Here is a 17,908-nt window from a genome sequence, read left to right on the forward strand (position 1 = left end):
CTGATTAGTGTTATTCCATTGGCATGTATCTTTCAGTGGAGAAACAAATAAATCTGGAATTCAAACCATTATCAATGACTCTCTTCCCATGCTCAATATTTGGTTTTTTTGGTTAACCTTACTCTTTGCCAATCAAGTTAAAATAATGACTCAAAAGGGAGGCATTGTGGCATTTGTATTCCTTATTCCTACATTGTAGTGTTCCCACTGGTTTTCATGGGAATTGTGCATATGAAAGCACTGCATTATTAGGCTAGATTAAGACATTTGGAAATACTTAACTCATCATAACACTTAAGAACCTAATAGTTATAATGGTACTTGAGCAAGGAACAATTTAAATAAAAGCACAAAATACTACTGGAAATATACCATGGAAGGATTTTTCTTAAATTTTTATTAGAGATATCACTAAAAATTGCACTGAGTCAAAACTATGTTCTTAGCTATTTGGTATAAGAACAAATACAGCAATATGAAATGGAACACTCAAAGAAAACTTGCAGTATTCCTGAACATGGGAAGTTACAGGTCAGTAACAGGACAGTAAAAGGATTACATCCCTAAGATAAGAAATACGTGCCTGCATGATTAAATAAGGGTCCTTAACATTTTCTTTGGTGGCCACTGTGTCTTCATTATGGGATTATATTAACTCTCATCCCTTGGAAACACCGCAAGTCATCAGACAGAGGACTTCGGAAATGTTGCTCTATTCTCATGCCGTGACAACTTGAGGATATTATGAACTGTCTTCCTCTGACCTAGGAACAACAGTGGGCAGTTATTTCCACAGAGCTAAAAATGAATTGTCCTCCACTTTAACAGACTGGGTAGACAACCATTTGCTCTTTCTCAGACACACAGCTCAGACGTAGAATGAATCTGCTAGGCTAGTTAGAAAGGGCTAACTTTCTAATCCCCCTCCTTTTTTTTTTTTTTTTTTTTTACTAAAACATACTGTTCGTAAAACCTACTTTGCTGCAGTTAGCCCTGGGTCTTATTTTATGGTTGTCACTAATACCCTTGCCACTTTCACAAAAAAGTTTTCTCACCTAACTGCTGTAGTGCCTCAAACTCAGATTGTCCAATGTGGCTGGGGTTATGTGGAAAAGTTCAGACTTTAACTTCTTCTGGCCACCCAATCTGCTTTACAACAGAGGCAAAGGCTAAAATTCTGACACTGATAGCACTGCTAGACCTTGAAACAACCCTCTGAGGACTGAACACTTCAGACATTCTTCTTTTCAGTATGATGGCTCACACATGGACATCACTAACCAGGTCAGTCATGGGTACTTACCATGAGGCTTAAGGCCATTGGATAATACATTCACCAAGACTCCTGCCAGAAGCACAAACCTTTGAATTAAACACCCATTCAAACACATTGCATCTTTTCCTATTGTACTAGATTGTATCCTGGATTAACAGATGTCATTGTACCCACAAAGTGGAAATCATATTGTTAAGATTTTCTTAAGAAAACAACAGAAGTTACAAACTACCTTTCACAAAATGGAAATATAGAACTTATATGGCAGTTGGAACATCATGGTTAAGTCTGGAGCAGTGCATTTTAAGAAAGAAGAAATAGGGGGAGGTCAAAGGAGAGCAACAAGAATTAATGATTTGAAGTACCAGAAAAAAATAACCTTTTTTTTTTCTATAAAGAAGAAAACAACAAATGGGGATTAAGAGAATACAGTGAAAACATGACTAAGAACCTCAAATATGTAAAAGTCTGCTACAAAGAGGAAAATAAATTCCCTGTAACCACTGTGCAAAAAGTAACAGGTTGAAATAATTTGCTTTCAGCAAGTTAAGATCAGAAATCAGGAAAAACTTCCTAATGGGAAGAGTAGTGAAATACTGGAATAGATTACTTGGGTAGGTAATCATAAGAAAATTTTACCAAGACAGACAAGTGTTCATTTAAAATGACAAATTTTATTGATCTTGGCTTTGAAGGCAGAGCGAGGGGGTGGGCATGATGCCTTCTTGGAGTCTTTTTCAACTGTATGATTCTACACTGAAGTAAGCAACGTAGCTACGCAGTGATAGTGATACTATATGACAGTAACCACCTGTTGTGGCATCTTGATTTGGAACAGAAGTCATATTCTTCAAAAGACTCAAATCAGTTTCTTCATGTAGACAGTCACTTGGATTCTGATACAACATTCTCCCATGGATCACCTACCTACGTTGATCTAATTTGCTGTTTCTTTATTCAACAGTTTAACAATAATTACTTTCAGGACTGGACTATACATAAACATAATGTCTAATCTGGTCACATTATATAGTACTTTGTTTGCTAAGAGCAATGGCTTAGTAACTTGTCCCATGGCCTTAAAGCAGGACAACACTAGCAGCAGCTGCTAATAACACTGAATTCCAGATGTAGTCTTTGGTAATTTTTTTAAAGGAATTAGCTTTAAAATATTTTGCTTCAAAAACCTAGATGTACTCAAAATTCTTAATCCCATATCTGTACCTGACTATTAAATTGGGATCTTCAGTGAGTTTTTCAAAACTTAAGCCTAAAACTTTTACTGGTAGATCATCTTTAATAATTAGAATCACAATCCTGTAAAGACTGCCCAAAAATATGTTTATTTCAGAGTGGTCTTTGTAGACTTAGATCTAGTCAGATATTTTGTTTCCAGTAAAAATTTATGATTGTTCAGGACAAATATACAGCTGCCAGTCTTACTAGTGACTAAGCATGGAAAAAGTAACATTTTCCTACTTCAATATTCTTGGCTTTGATTGTATAATAAGCAGCATACAGGTGTAGGAAAGATATACAATCACGCATATTCTCTACATTTAAATTACCTGATGTAACAAGAAGTAAATGATCCAAGGAAAAAAGAACAAATCTGCATTATGATCCATGTTTTGGATGGTGAGAACGAAATTGCTAGAAAAATAACATGTTTTCTAAAATGTGTATACAGTAAAGACCGTGACAGCTGAAATAGGTACAACAGCAATATAGCAAGCATCAAGTGTTCTCAAAGTTTCTACACATGACAAAGTAGCTCCCATTCAAAACATCATAATTTGACAAAGTTACAAACACCTGTGCTTCATACAAAATCCTTTAAAATACATTTCTTTTCTCCTACTGATGATTGCTCTCTGATGGTGTGTACATCATTGCCCTTTTCAGAGCCTTGAAACAGAGGCACAAAACGTAACTCCACCTCCATCACCTGATCAGTAAAGTCGCCAAAAAACACGGCTCCCAAGTGAAATGAGCCCCCAGTTTGCCCCCCCTGGGTCGTCCGCAGCTACTCACCATGGCGGGCTGGTTTTGGAGACTTTCTTTCCCTCCCCATGCACCTACGCACAACGAGGGAGAATGGAGAGCAGTTTCAGCATTAAATTTGAACTTCCCTGCTTTTGTTAGCATGAGTCACCACCTTAATATTATCTCAACTGTAGACTTTTATCTGTGAATATCTAAGCCCTGTCTTGTGGAAAACTAATTACTGAGCCACTGAGAGGCTTCATAATGTCCTGCATTTAAGTCCTGAACATCATACATAATGCATAGGAAGCAGTCTCTGCACTCTGATTACAGAACACTGTCATTAAGAGAGCAAATTAAAGATGTGAATAATTCACTGGCTGAGCTTATTGTCAGTGCTGCATTGTGAAATTAGAATTTCTAATAAGTACTGCAATTTTTTTAACCCAATTAACACAGAGAACATCTTGAGTCTGATTAGTACAATAAAAATTATTACCTTATTGTTTTGCTTCACAACAGCCAAATTAAATACTGTACTTAATTATGCTGCATTCATCGCTTCTGTTCTAGAAATAACAATAATAATAAAAAAGCTCACTATTGCTTTAATAAGACTTCTATTATTTAGAGTGTAACCGAAAAACAGAGCATATGCATCTCCAGCACAATTTCTTGTTGCAAAGTTGCTGGGTTTTTTTTTTAGGACTTTGAAAATCAATTTTAATATCAGCAGTCGACCATGATGTCACTGTTTAAGTCTTCTCTGGAAACAAAAACGTATTTGAAAAAAAGAAAGAAAAGAAACAAACAAAAAAAAACCCACAAAAGCACAAAAGGACCCTACCAAACAAGCTCTGAATATATATTGTGAATTAACTTTCTCTAGGTTGATGACAGAAAAAGAAATTACCACTTACTGACTTGAAACAGAATACACAAATATACAAACATAGAAATATACAAATATACACATATGTCTATATATAGGTTGTTTCAGAAAAGCTGGTTACGAAAAAAACTATGAAAAAGCAGGAGCTGGATCAGCTCTCTTACCTCAGTTCCCTCTTGGCATGGGATAGATAACATCCTTTCATCCTAGAAAGGAGGAAAGTCCAATTCAACATCCAGCGTGTTGATTTTCCCCCTCATGGTGCCTGCTGCCATGTTAAATAAAGAAAATGATCACTGAGGATGCAGCTTTTGTCTCCAAATATTTTAATACTGCCTTTTAGTGTCAAGGACCCTAGGAAGCTTAGCACATCTGGCAACAGACACCACTGTCTGCAGCTGCTGCAATGGGATTTTTCCTCAACCTTATTTCATTTCCAGCTCCTTTTTCTTCCCCATCCTGGGCAAGTTTAATCACCAAGCATGGGTGAGGAAGAAAAAAAAAAAAAGAAAGAAAAGAAAAAAAAAAGGTGGCATTACAGTCAGGAGCTTTCTTGGTTTTGTCCTAGAGACAGAGACTGCAGCAACCACCTTGCATCTTTGTCTAGTTATTTTAGCTTGTGCGTGCAGAGGGGAGGAAAAAAAAAGGCTGAAAATTATTCAGGCATAATGCAATAGACATAAAGAGAGACAAAAAGAGAGAGAGGAAGAGAAAGAGAGGGGAAGAGGGAGAGAGAGGGAGGGAGAGAGGAAACAGACCAAGAGAGGGAGAGGGGGCTGTCAGTGCAGATAAATCTGCATATGGAAATCAGGGTTATCCTGGGTACAGTTTTATTTAACCATGATGTACTGTTTTTTTAATTAGACAGGAATTTAAAGAAGGAAGTGAGGGATTCTTAGAGACACAGGAGCAAACGAAGCATTTTTAATCACAGGAGAGTTTTCAGACCAAGCTGTAGCAGCAAAAGCAAAACTTTTTATAGCAACTTTCTCGTTAGAAAAAAAAAGTTTCATACACTGTTGCTGATTTACACCCCCCAAAAAAACCCCAGGCAAAACTGGAAGAGGGTTTTGAAATGAAATCAAACCAAGGCAATCCAAAATAACACAATAATTTTTTTAAAAGCTGCAGAGGCTGCTAGGTGCACAGTAAGCATTTTAAGCTAATTTATGACAGGCACAGGTTTTAGGACTTTCTCCCTGGCACCTATTCAGTGGTGGCTGTTGCGCCTAATGAAGGCAATTCAGTAAATGAAAGGAGCGATACTCTGCTTAAATTTCAACTGTATTAAACACCACTGCCCATGCTTGATGAGCATTGCTTGTGTCTGGAGATGAGATCAGATGTGGGAAGGCTGGATCACAGTCTGTGAGGCATCAGAAAATCTCAGGAACCTCTTGCCCATGGCTGTGAGGGAGCATGATGAGAGAACCAAGGCGGCTGAGGAGGGGAAGGAAAACGAGGTTCAGGCAGAGGCTGGACGAGAAGGAAACCAAGAAAAGGTTGTGGACAGTTGAAGTACAAGATTAGAAAGCAGCAACCTGACCCGGGGCACTTACTAGCAGGGAGCCGATGCTGGCACTCAGGTGCGAGGTGGCCCTGCCCGACTTGTGTCAGCTGGCCGAGCTAGGGGCACAGGCGAAGCAGAGAGAACAGGGGTTTCGGCAGCTCGGAAGGGAGCTGCGGGAGAGCTAGGGAGTGCGAGCGGTTGCCACGGAATCCCACCTAAATTCCAAGAAGCGAGCAAGAAGCACATCGGGAGCTAACAGCGACATGCGGCCGCAGGGCGGGTGAGAGGAGGGTGGGGGAGCAAGGGGCAGAACCCCGGGTCAGGCGGGAATTCACACCGATGGGAGCGCAGCGGGGCCTGCGGGCAGGCGGCCGCTCGGGACTGCCCGCGCCGGGAGCGCAGCTCTACGAGCGGCCGGCAAAGGCCCAGAGGGACCGGGGACACGCAGCGCCAGGGTGGGGCGGGGCCACGAACGCTGCGGGAAACGCGCGGAGCTTCGCCCCGACGCGGCGGGCGGGAGCAGGGAGGGGCCGGCACGGCACGGGGCGGGGCGGACACGGCACGGGGAGGGGCGGGGCGGCGGGGTCAGAAAGGGAGAGTGAAACCCGAACCAGAACGCGCTTGGGAAACCAGTGGAGGGGCGAGTCCCGCCGGGGTCAGAGGAGGGGCGAGCGGCGGCGGAAGGAGGAGCGGCTGCTGGCCAATGGGCGCCGCGGCGCCTGCGCAGCGCTGAGGTGACGCTAGAGCGCGGGACGTACGGAAGGGTGTCCGCAGGGGAAGCGGAACGGGGAGCCCGGCAGCGAGCAGGTAACTCCCGCTTTTCTCTCCTCCAGCCCGGCTCTTAATATAAGCAGAAGCTTCGCCCTCAGCCTTTCTGCAGGGAAGCGTCTCTGGGCCACAGGTGTTATGGGAGTTGGCCATGTCAGATCCCGGCAGGGGCGCTGTATAGTGTCCTTGTTCTCTGAGTGATGCTCCTGGCAGTTCTTTTTTTTTTGTTGTTTTGTAACTCCCGCCCGTTGGTTTGGAGCTGGGAAGTTTTTCTCAAGTTGGGCTTGTTTGGAAGGTTGTGGTGCTTTAAGTCAGTAACTCATTTCGTTTGCTTAGGGGTGCAGTAGATAAATACCAAACAGATGTAATGTCCGTAGAGAGCTGCTCTTTTTATTTTTTTTTTTTTCTCCTAATGTTTTCTGTAGTGCGAGGGAGTTCTTAATATTTGAAATTGAACAGAGTTTTCTTAGGAAGTCTTCTTATTCTCATTTAGGGCATGACTTTTATCTGTTTTATTTCTGCTTTCCCATTTGTGCCAACACACCTAAACACAGGGTTCTGCTATAACTGACACATTTTCACTTATGAGTTGCCTCTACTGCTGCATGGTTAACTGCACTGCAGGAATCTGAATAGATGGGTTAAAGCAGGAGAGAACTTGTTTTTTTTCCTTGAGCTCATTTTTCAGTTCAGTTTATGCATTATCAATTTCTAGCCATGATGTAAACTTTTTTTTCAAGACAGTATGAAAAACTGCCAGTATTGAAATGGAAACTTCATTTAGCATTACTAGTTTTAATTATATTGTTTGCATAGTATTGTAGAGCTCTGTGGTACCTATTGCTTAGTTTTATTCTTTCCATGTGTTGTATTATATATTAATTCACTAGTGTTAAGTATACAGTGAAATTCTTCTGGACATGATCTTCCTTTTCCTTTTACTTCTCTTTTTTGATATTCCTGGCAAGTCAGGCTTTTTAAATAGAAAATTCCAACTTGAGCGATGTCAGAATCATTTTCTGAGCTTTGAAACTGTGCGTTTTAGGGGTCTGTAATTATCATGTGGGGTGTATTTACTGCTTCTTAGAGATTTGAGCTGTAATATTTAAGTCCTGCACAACTGTGAGCCTGTAATGCATGAATTATTTTCATTGCGTAGCTACCCTGGTCAGTAAACGAAGTGTTGCTGAAAGTAGCTTGCCCATGCCTTGTAATGCATTCCTGCCTCTTATTTTACCCTTGTGCTAGTCTTACCTTGTGGTTACTCAATTTAGAGAGACAAACTAGAAGAAAGCAAACCCATTTTGTTTTTTATAGGGTTAGCTTTTCACTGATGTGGGTCCCTGAACCAGTTGTGACGGAGGAAGATGAAGTTGCACAAAGCAGCAGAATTGTGTGGCAGGGCATAAGACCATGAATGTCTTTCTTGGTGATATCATTGTGTGATGTTACAGTTAGTCAGATCTGTGTCCTTACTTGAGCTGAAACATTATAGGGAGTTGTGGCAATGAAAAAATTATGTGAAGAAACATTTTGAGTGTTTTTTAATTAAATCTCTTTATTTTCCGGATCAGGTGGAAACAATGGACGATGACTTTGCAGCTTCCTCTACACCTCCATTTCTCACTGAAAGCTTGGAGATGGCAATGGAAGTGGAGAATGGGAACTCAAAGTTGTCTTGTTTTTCCTGTGCTTTTGACAACCAAAATGTTGGGAGAAGCTTCTCTGCAGAGTCTTATTTAGCAAGTGGGTCTCTTAAGAGGTATGGGGGATTTTTGGGTTGCAAATATAATATGCTTCTCAGATGTGCTGTCCTCTGGTGTTTGGTGCCTCTGAATGCTGACACTGTTTCCAAATCAGTTTGTTCTTCAGTTCTTGTGATCCCAAGATCAACCTGGTGGTGTGCTAAAGCGAGAAGGGCAACTGTGTTGATAAGCTGCTTTGAACAATGTTCTGGGTCAGGTTCTGAGCTTTGTGAACTTACCCTAAGGTATTGTAAAGGACCTGTTACAGTCATGGTAGGACAATTCAAAACTAGCATGTTAGGCAACAGCATCCAAGACCTCTTAAATCTGAGGAGGATGTAACACTGCTTTTTCCAGTTATATGCTCTGTTTGATGCTGGCCCTTTCTCTCTTTTCCATGTGGTAGAAATGAACTTACTCTGTCCAGGTTCCCCAGATTGCTGTTCTCTGTAGTTTCTTAAAGCATCTTTCTCAAAGCTCTATGTTTTCTAGCATTCTGGATTTAAGATTCATGAGTCACATGCATGACAAGTAAGTATTTTCCATGAGATTCTAAAATGTTACTTTGATTTAGTTAATATCTTCTTTACTGTCTGTGATCCATCCATCTTAGTTTTCTGTGTCATTTGCTGATCCTGCAGGGGTTGATTTGTTTTTCCTACAAAAGCTTACTTTTTGTCTGTCCTCCTACCAAGCCTCGTATTTTTTTGTTGTTACTGTGGGATTTTTTTTCACCTTCTGTGCTGGTTTGGCTGAAAATGGGTTAATTTCCTTCATGCAGTTAGAAGCCTTTCTTTTTCATAGCTAGCATACTCATTATTTGGATTTAGTTTGAGAACAATCAGGTAACACCCCAGCGCAGAGCTAATGTTTTTAATTGCTCTGGTCTGAGAGCCAAGGACATTCTGAGTGCTCTGCCAATAGGTTTCCAGTAGAGATTAAAGAGCAACACACTTATGTATTTTCCAATTGGACGAGCCAATCTATAGAAAAGCTGATTAACGATACTTTTCCTTTTATGACAGATTACAGATGTTTTTGAGAGTTTTGAATATCCTTGGAGCTTCCTTGGTATTGTCAGGTTTGCTGAATGTGCTAGTGATGAGAAAGATGAGATTAAATAGGAGTATTGCATCTGTTCGAGTTCCTGAGACTTACATTGCACCTGCTCAAGCCTCAGGAACAGGCATGGCTGCTTAGCCCAAACAGGGGAAGGCAGCAAAGGCAGCTCCAGCTGCTACACAGAGCAAAGCTCCAAAGGTTGCTACCTTCCTGACCGCAGACACTACTGTTTTTCCAGCCTCAAAGACTGACAAGGCAACCATTGCACCCCCCAACACTGAGCACCACTGCTGCTGCAACCACAACAGCCACTGTAATTATGCCAATGCCAGTGACAGCCATTTAGACTATGGAAATAAATCAAGAGATGGTAAGCCCATGTCAATATCACTTGCCAGTTGTAAGTCACAAGAAAGACTAGTCATGCTGCAGGTGATGGCAAAGGGGCATCATGCACATGAGGCATCCTCATCAAGACAAGGAGAAGAGAAAGTGACCACTTCATCCTTTTCTACAAGTGAGCTGAGTGATATGCGAAAAGACTTGAGTTCCTCGTGAAGGCCAGAATGTTGTAATCTGGCTGCTGTGATGCTGGAATAATGAAGCTGATGGTCTGGAACTAGAAGGCAGGGAAGCCAAGCAGCTAGGATTTCTGTCAAGGGATGCCACCATTGATAGGGCAATTTCCAAGAGAGAACAACTCCTCCACCCTCTGGAGTTGACTCCTGACAGCCATGAAGGTTTCCCTTCAAGGAAGATGTTATATGTAATCCAGGAAAATGGAATACGGTGGAGGGAGCTATCCAGTTTCTGAGAGACTTAGCTGTGCGGGAGATCATCTATTTTGATCCAAACAGCCCAGAGAGGACAGATCCAGATATAATCCTTTGTACATGACCTATGTGGTGCTGGTTTGTACAAAGCACATCACCAGCATATGCTAAGTCATTGGTATCAATGACCTGGACAGCTGCAGCTCAACAAAACATTGCTGAAGTGATTAAGTAGCTTTGGGACTTTGAGGACAGCCTTGCTAGCTCTCTATGGGCTTGTGTCTCGATGGTGGAGAATCTGTGTAAAAAATCTGACAATTAGTTTGAAAAGCTGTTGCAAGAAATCAAAGCACTCAGAGAAGACAGGTTCCATTCGCGATCTGTACAAATGTGTGTTTCAGCTATTAGGAGAAGGCATTTTCAATCTCAGAGGGGACAGAAGAAGTATACAAAGAGAGGCACACTGTTTGTTTTCCTACGTGACCAGGGAGAAAACATGAGGAGATGGGATGAAAGACCTACCTCAGAACTTCAGGAACAAGTATGTGAGTTAAAAGGAAAAATTCCTAGGAAAATGGCTGCTCCAGTTTCCAGAAGGGGTAGAAGAGATTATGATTCTCTTGAAGGAACCTTTACTTCTTACCCAGAGACCATGCATTACACGAATTAGAGATGCCCTGCCTCCAGCCAGGCAGAGGAAAGGGATAACAGAGTTTACTGGACTGTGCAGATATGATGGCCTGGTACAACAGATCCCCAGGAGTACAGAGCTTTGGTGGACACTGGTACTCAATGCGTGATAATCCCCTCAAACTATAATGGAACACAATCCATCAGTATTTCTGGAGTGACTGGGGGATCCCAGGAACTGACTGTAGTAGAAGCTGAAATAAGCCTAACTGGGAAAAACTGGTGAAAGCATCCCATTGTGACTGGCCCAGATGTTCTGTGCATCCTTAGCATAGACTACCTCAGGAGAGGGTATTTTAAGGACCCAAAAGGGTATTTGTGGGCATTTGGCGTAGCAGCTGTGAACACTGAGAATATTGAAAAGTTATCTACTTTGCCTGGTTTCTCAGAGGACCCTTCTGTGGTAGGACTGATGACGGTTGATGACCAATAGTTGCCAGTCACTACCACGATGATGCATCGCTGGCAATATTGCACCAATTGAGACTCTTTGATTCCTATCCGGAGGCTGATTTGTTAACTGGAGAGCCAGGGTGTGATCAGTAAGACTTGCTCACCATTTAACAGCCCAATTTGGCCAGTGCGTAAGGCTAGCGAAGAGTGGAGACTAACAGTAAACTATTGAGGCCTGAATGAAGTGCTACTGTACCTGACATGTTTGAACTGCAATTTGAACTGGAGTCAAAGACAGCTCAGTGGTATGCCACAATTGACATTGCTAGTGCGTTTTTCTCAATTCCTTTAGCAGCAGAGTGCAGACCTCAGTTTGCTTTCACCTGGAGGGGCATCCAGTACGTGTGGAATCACTTGTGCCAGGGTGGAAATGCAGCCCTACCATCTGCCATGAACTGACCTAAACCATGCTGGAACAAGGTAAAGCTCCAGAACACTTGCAATATATTGATGACATCTTCGTATGGGGCAACACAGTGAAAGAAGTCTTCAAAAATATGAGAGAATAATTCAGATTCTTTTGAATGCCAGTTTTGCCATAAAACAAAGCAGGGTCAAGGGACCTGCACGAGAGATCCAGTTCTTAGGAATAAAATGGCAAGATGGGCATCATCAGATCCCAATGGATGTGATCAACAAAATTGCAGCTATGTTTCCAACAACTAATAAAAAGGAGACACAGACTTTCTTGGGTGTTGTAGGTTTTTGGAGAAAGCATATTCCTGACTACAACCAGATTGCGAGCCCTCTCTATCAAATGATTTGGAAAAGGAACAATTTTGAGTGGGGCCCTGAACAACCACAAGCCATTGAACAAATTAAGTGTGAGAGAACTCAGGTGCGGTGGCCCTTGGGCCAGTTTGGACTGGACTAGATGTTAAAAATGTGCTCTATACTGCAGCTGGAGATAATGGCCCTACCTGGAGCCTCTGGCAGAAAGCATCAGGAGAAACTTGGGGTCAGCCCTTAGGTTTTTGGAGTCAAGGATACAAAGCATCTGAGGCCAACTATACTCCAACTGAAAAGGAGATACTAGCAGCATATGAAGATGTTCGAGCTGCTTCAGAAGTGATTGGTACTGAAGCACAGCTTCTCCTGGCACCTCAACTGCTGGTGCTGGGCTGGATGTTCAAAGGGAAGGTTCCCTCTATGCATCATGCAATTGATGCTGTATGGAGTAAGTGGATTGCACTGACCACTGAATGAGCTCGAACTGGGAGTCCCAATCACCCAGGGATATTAGAAGTGATTGCAGACTGCCCAGAAAGTAAAGACTTTGCGATGTTGCCAGATGATGAGGAATTAACACGTGCTGAAGAAGCACTGCTGTATAATAAACTAGCAGAGACTGAAAAGCAGCATGCACTGTTCACAGGTGGATCCTGCCATCTTGTAGGTAAACACTGGAGGTGGAAAGCTGCTATGTGGAGTCCCACACAATGACTCACAGAAGCCACTGAAGGACAAAGTGAATCAAGTCAATTTGCAGAAGTGAAAGCCATCCAGCTGGCTTTGGACATTGCTGAGCAAGAGAAATGGCCAGTATTTTATCTCTGCACTGACTCATGGATGGTGGCAAATGCCTTGTGGGGGTGGTTACAACAATGGAAGAGAAGCAACTGGCAGTGCAGAGGTAAACCCAATTGGGCTGCCATGCTGGGGCAAGGCATTGCTGCTCGGCTAGAGAGCCTGCCTGTGAAAGTGCGTCATGTAGATGCTCATGTGCCTAAAAGTCGAGCCGCTGAGGAACATCGAAACAACCAGCAAGCAGGTTGTGCCCATGATGCTTTGAGCCATCAAGGAAGGGATGCAACATAAATGGCCTTGTGATCGAGGGGTGGACTTGACTATGGACGCTATTTCACAGGTTATCTGTGAATCTGACACATGCACTGAAATCAAACAAGCCAAACTGTTAAAGCCTGTATGGTATGAGGGGCAATGGTTAAAATATAAGTAGGGAGAGGCTTGGCAGATTGTTTATATTATACTTCCACAAACACATCAAGGTAAGTGCTATGTGTTTACAATGGGGAAAGCAACCACCGGATGGCTGGAAACATATGCCATTCCCCATGCTACAGCCCAGAATACTATCTTGGGCCTTGAAAAGCAAGTCCTTGGGTGACATGGCACACCAGAAAGAATTGAGTCAGATTATGGGACTCATTTCAAAAACAGTCTTACAGACAATTGGGCCAAAGAGCATATTATTGAGTGGGTATATCACATTCCATATTATGGACAAGTCTCTGGGAAAACTGAAAGATACAGTGGTCTGTTAAAAACGTCACTAAAGGTAATGGGTGGTGGAACCCTTGAAAACTGGGATTCACATTTAGCAAAAGCCACTTGGTTGCTCAACACCAGAGGATCAGTCAATCAAGCCGGACCTGCCGAATCAGAAATTCTACGTACCGCAGAAGGAGATTAAGTCCCTGTAGTACACATGAAAAATATGTTAGGAAAGGCAGTCTGGGTTACCCCTGCCTCAGGCAAAGACAAACCCATTTGTGGGATTGTTTTCGCGGAAGGACCTGGCAACACTTGGTGGGTAATGCTGAAGGATGAAGAAGTTTGTTTTATACCTCAAGGGGGTTTGATTTTAGGTGAGAATATTCAATATTGAACTGCACGATGTTAATTGTTACATGTATGCCGGTTTCCCAGATCGCTACAGCCATGATTATACTGTTCTCCTGTCGTTTGTTCGCCTTGTCTACTTGGATTCTAAATTATTGAAAACGCCTGCATGCAGGGACTCCTTTGTCTTCATTATCTAGAACTGGATTTAATTGCTAAAGGCTTCAAAAGAGACCAATATTTAGTCAGTTACCAGGTGAACTACAGATGTTGTGGGAGATTGAGCCAATTGTTCAGCAGATGCTCTTTTTGCCTCTGAGAACTGAATTGTTAGTAGTGTATAGTTCAAAAGAACATGAATTTGGTGTGTAATATAATGAAAACTAATGCTTGTCCAGTACGTTTTTTTTTATTTTTAGAAATACCAATATTTCTAATTCCTTAGTGAATTCAGCTTCATCTATGCTGAAGTATTTTGTTAAAGTCTTTGGGAAAATTCTGAAATAATTTGTTTTGATGTCTTTATTATTATACAGCTTGCTGTGATTTTTTTTTTTAAAGCACATTAATGAAATATTTTTATATTTGCACAATTAGTAATATTTTAAAAATCTGTACAGATGTCTGATTTTTCTCCACTTTGTGTAATACAGAATTTCTGATTTTTTTTTTTCTTTTAGCCAGAGCAAAGGGTAGTCATAAGCTAGTGTTAGTCAAAGTTATTATAAAGTCATAGTTTTGTGACCTTCATCAGTTTACCTACGTAAAAGTGTGCTTTTATCTATGTGATCTATATAATTATTATTAAATATATCTAAAGGAGCCAGTTTAGGTTCTAGCATTAATTATTAGGCATGTAATGTACCCTGAGCCAGATGCCAAACATACACTTGCGGTGGAGCATATTATTGAATGTAGCAGCCTCTTCTGTTGAGGACAGTCTGTATGTTATGTCTCAGCCTCATTGTAAGGATGAAGATGCTGCAAGGTGGTTGATTATTATTTGTTTCTAAAATATAATGTGCCCTGTGACTATCTAATGTTTTTATGCTCATGAAGTTAAGAGTTGATGTATTTTATGTACTATACACTGCTATAAAAGGTAAAACCTTCTGTCTTTTGAGAGCAGTGCTACTCCTTCCTATCTATAGTACACATGTTACTGATATGTTGATAAAATATTAGTGATACATAAGGCAACTGTAGATACTGTATTCTATAAGTTTATAACTGGGGAATGAATGAATATTGTTGGCTCTATTTTACAGGGTTTTGCTGAGACTAGATCCTTCTCCGAATGACTATGAAGATGATGTAGTGGAAATGTTTGGCTTTCAGTGGGTTACTGAAATGGCGTTAGTTGAATCCTGTGAATTTCTCTTTGGATTACTAAGGTATGATAACATTACTGTATTTTATAATTAATCCATTGCTGCAATTATACCCACATCAAGAATGTAACAAACTTCTCAAGTTTTTGATAGTAAAATCATAAAAGACTGCGAGCTATGCAATGCATCCAAAAAGATTATATTGTCTATCTAAAACTGCAGTAAGTGATGGATAAGATGCAGACAGAATTATGGAAAAAAGTAAATTTTGTGTCACAGATTTTTTTATATTATACAACTTAAGTTTCTAAGCAGTGTGGTGCAGATCTTAGCAATCACTAGATAAAACTTGATAAATATAGTTTTTAACAGTGTTGTGATAAATTTCGGAGGCTCTAGGTTCAGAATATATTAATAAACTATATAAGATTTCCTTGAATGAGATTGTGCTACCCATATAATTAAGGTTGCCTTTTGAAGATTGCGACTTTTTTTTTTGTGCATATAGAAAAGTGCAGGTTAAAAATCAAATGCTTTAAATGCTGTATGTAGTACTTTCTTCAATTGTTTGGATTAGGGTAGCTTCAGCAATCTCTTCAGATACAGTTACTCAGTGTTTGACAAATTCAGTGTAGATGTTTAATCTGGTCAATGCAAATACACAGATCACTGATAATCCTCTTTGCTACTGATAATCCTCAGGATGTACAGCACATACAGAGAGTGAATGGGAGAAGAGCTTTTGTATGATTCCACAAATACATGTGATATATTCCATCATTCCTTTGATTGTAGCGGATTTCTCCATCCCTTTAGGGTATGACCAAGGGCGTGATGTGAAACAACATTAATAGCGTCTGGCTTATTGAAACATGATGACATAGATGACAGGAGGTGTATTAAAACCAGTATTATTTAGCTTTGCTTGTTTGATGCAAGCTTTGACTTCACTATGATTGAAAAAAAAAATCTGATTATGAAGGAGATAGGAGAACTTGGTTAAAAGAAACATTGTATTCCTTTCAGCATTTAGTCTGTTCTCTTTGTTAACTGTTCCTTACCATTAAAGCACTGGGCAGTGAGACAATGATGTAGTTGATCTCTTGAATTAAATCCTTTTTTTTCTATAATCTAAACTGCACTGTAGTTGTGTTAGAGATAAACATAAGGCATAATATATAGTACTATGGTTTTTAAGTTATTCAAGCTATATATATTTTAAAACCTACTGAACTGTTAGGGATAATGGATTTCAGCTAACTCTTGGCTCTCAGAGTTTGGTTGCTAAGCTGTCTTTTGGTGTGACAAGTCCCTCTGCAAAGATATTCTCTCAGTCATAAAATGGATTGCTTTCATTTATAGACCAGTTGACAACTGAAAGTAGGAAAGCTCCTTTTTCCATTATAGAAATCACGTGTTAAGTACAAGTTATAATGATTCTTGAGGACAAGGTGGCTGTAAATAGTTCAGTTTGTAAAGTACAGATAGTATCCATGTTTAAATATATGCTTGTAGAAAACTAGAATTTTTGATGTATCTGTAAAAAATGTTATTTAAATTTTAAAATATTGTAATGAATAATATTATGTAGCAGAACAGCAAGTTAAAAACTTTAATTGTAGAGTAAATTAATTCTTAACTGTTTGGTTTTTTTAAAGATTGAAGATATGCGAGTCAGTAAGAGCTATGCAACAATTTAATTGGGTATATTAAAACAATATACCTTTGATTAATTAATAAGCAGTTTAACTGTCAAAATATTTATTTGCAAATCAAGTGGTTTAATGATTAACAACCATGAGGATCAGTCTTTGAAGCTGAAATTCATTTAAAATTGAAATTAAAATGTCTTATTTAACTGATAATATCTTTGTTGTGCTTCTCATGTCCAGTTTGTGCTTTTATTTTATCACCTCACTATATTTTGTCTTTTGTCACTCCAGTGAAGAGGCTTTTTCATTTTTCTTTTCTGTGTGGCTTTTTTTCTGACACTCTCTAACCTTCAGCCTCAACAGCCCTCTTTCATAAACACCTCCTGCTTTAGACTTCCTTCCTTTCTACATGGTTGAAGTACTTGAAAAAATAATGCGGAAATTCACCTTTGTTTTCAAAACAAAACAAAGAAACACCACAACCCACCTAAATATCTGAAGGTAATTTTGGGTAGCTGACATGACTCTATCTGAGGAAGGAAGAGGTAAGGGAGATAATTTGAATGTGTGCCTGCCCTTCAGTATTCAGGTTACAACCTGGGTTTTTGGATCCTATGGGCATTTCCTCTTTTTTTTTTTTTTTTTTTTCGGTTCTGTTTTGTAAGAAATTTGATCTGGGTCTGATCCAAGTATCCTGTTTTTAAGTCCTTTAGTAGTTGCTGCTTTGACTGGATATGAAATGAGGCAGAGAGCTCCTTCCTTTATTTATGCAGCATTTTCTTTGTGTCTGTCTTACACAGTTGTGCTTTTCATGTGTTCAGTTTGGTACCACATTTCTCTGTGGAGACTACACTTGAAGACCACTTGACAAGAACAGTTGTTGCAGAATATGGCTGAGTACTTACCTGTGTTACAGCTTTTTAAAATTTTCATTTGCAGTGGCAGTTAGCAGCTGCTTTAGAAATGCTCTCTCTCCCCCTCAAAACTGAACTGAGTTTTAAGTTTTCTAGAGGCACCTTCTCCTTTTATTTTACTATATTTATTGATGTTTATCTCTTGTGCTCAAGTTAAGCAGCAGACCGCCCTAAGCAGGACGTGGGAAAAGCTGCTGACAAAATTTGCTAGCACTCATTCACAAATGAATCAACTTCGTGTATGCAGAGTGTATGCCATGAGGACTAACTTAC

General features: G+C 40.3%; 1 protein-coding gene and 1 long non-coding RNA gene across 9 annotated transcripts in view; one reads left to right on the top strand and one right to left on the bottom strand.

Annotated features, from left to right (window-relative positions):
* The window catches only part of LOC136100401 (uncharacterized), a 201,910-nt gene extending 195,602 nt beyond the window's left edge, over window positions 1–6,308 (bottom strand). For 5 of the 6 annotated variants that reach the window (XR_011738443.1, XR_011738442.1, XR_011738441.1 and 2 more), the window contains exons 1-3: window positions 5,714–6,308; window positions 4,319–5,594; window positions 3,311–3,354 (exon numbers count right to left, since the gene is read on the bottom strand). This is a non-coding gene — a long non-coding RNA (uncharacterized lncRNA). Of the gene's footprint in view, window positions 1–3,310; window positions 3,355–4,318; window positions 5,631–5,713 lie in introns of all 6 variants that reach the window. The other variant, XR_011738440.1, reaches the window with a different exon arrangement.
* The window catches only part of MMS22L (MMS22 like, DNA repair protein), a 94,222-nt gene continuing 82,596 nt past the window's right edge, over window positions 6,283–17,908 (top strand). The window contains exons 1-3 of one of the 3 annotated variants that reach the window (XM_065834255.2): window positions 6,283–6,471; window positions 8,007–8,194; window positions 15,007–15,132. In XM_065834255.2, coding sequence (XP_065690327.2) covers window positions 8,016–8,194; window positions 15,007–15,132 — 305 coding nt within the window. In that variant the 5' untranslated portion in view covers window positions 6,283–6,471; window positions 8,007–8,015. Of the gene's footprint in view, window positions 6,472–8,006; window positions 8,195–15,006; window positions 15,133–17,908 lie in introns of those variants that run through there. The other 2 variants (XM_071806723.1, XM_071806722.1) reach the window with 2 other exon arrangements.

This window comes from Patagioenas fasciata, chromosome 3 (genome assembly GCF_037038585.1).
Source record: "Patagioenas fasciata isolate bPatFas1 chromosome 3, bPatFas1.hap1, whole genome shotgun sequence".
In the NCBI taxonomy this organism is placed as follows: domain Eukaryota; kingdom Metazoa; phylum Chordata; class Aves; order Columbiformes; family Columbidae; genus Patagioenas; species Patagioenas fasciata.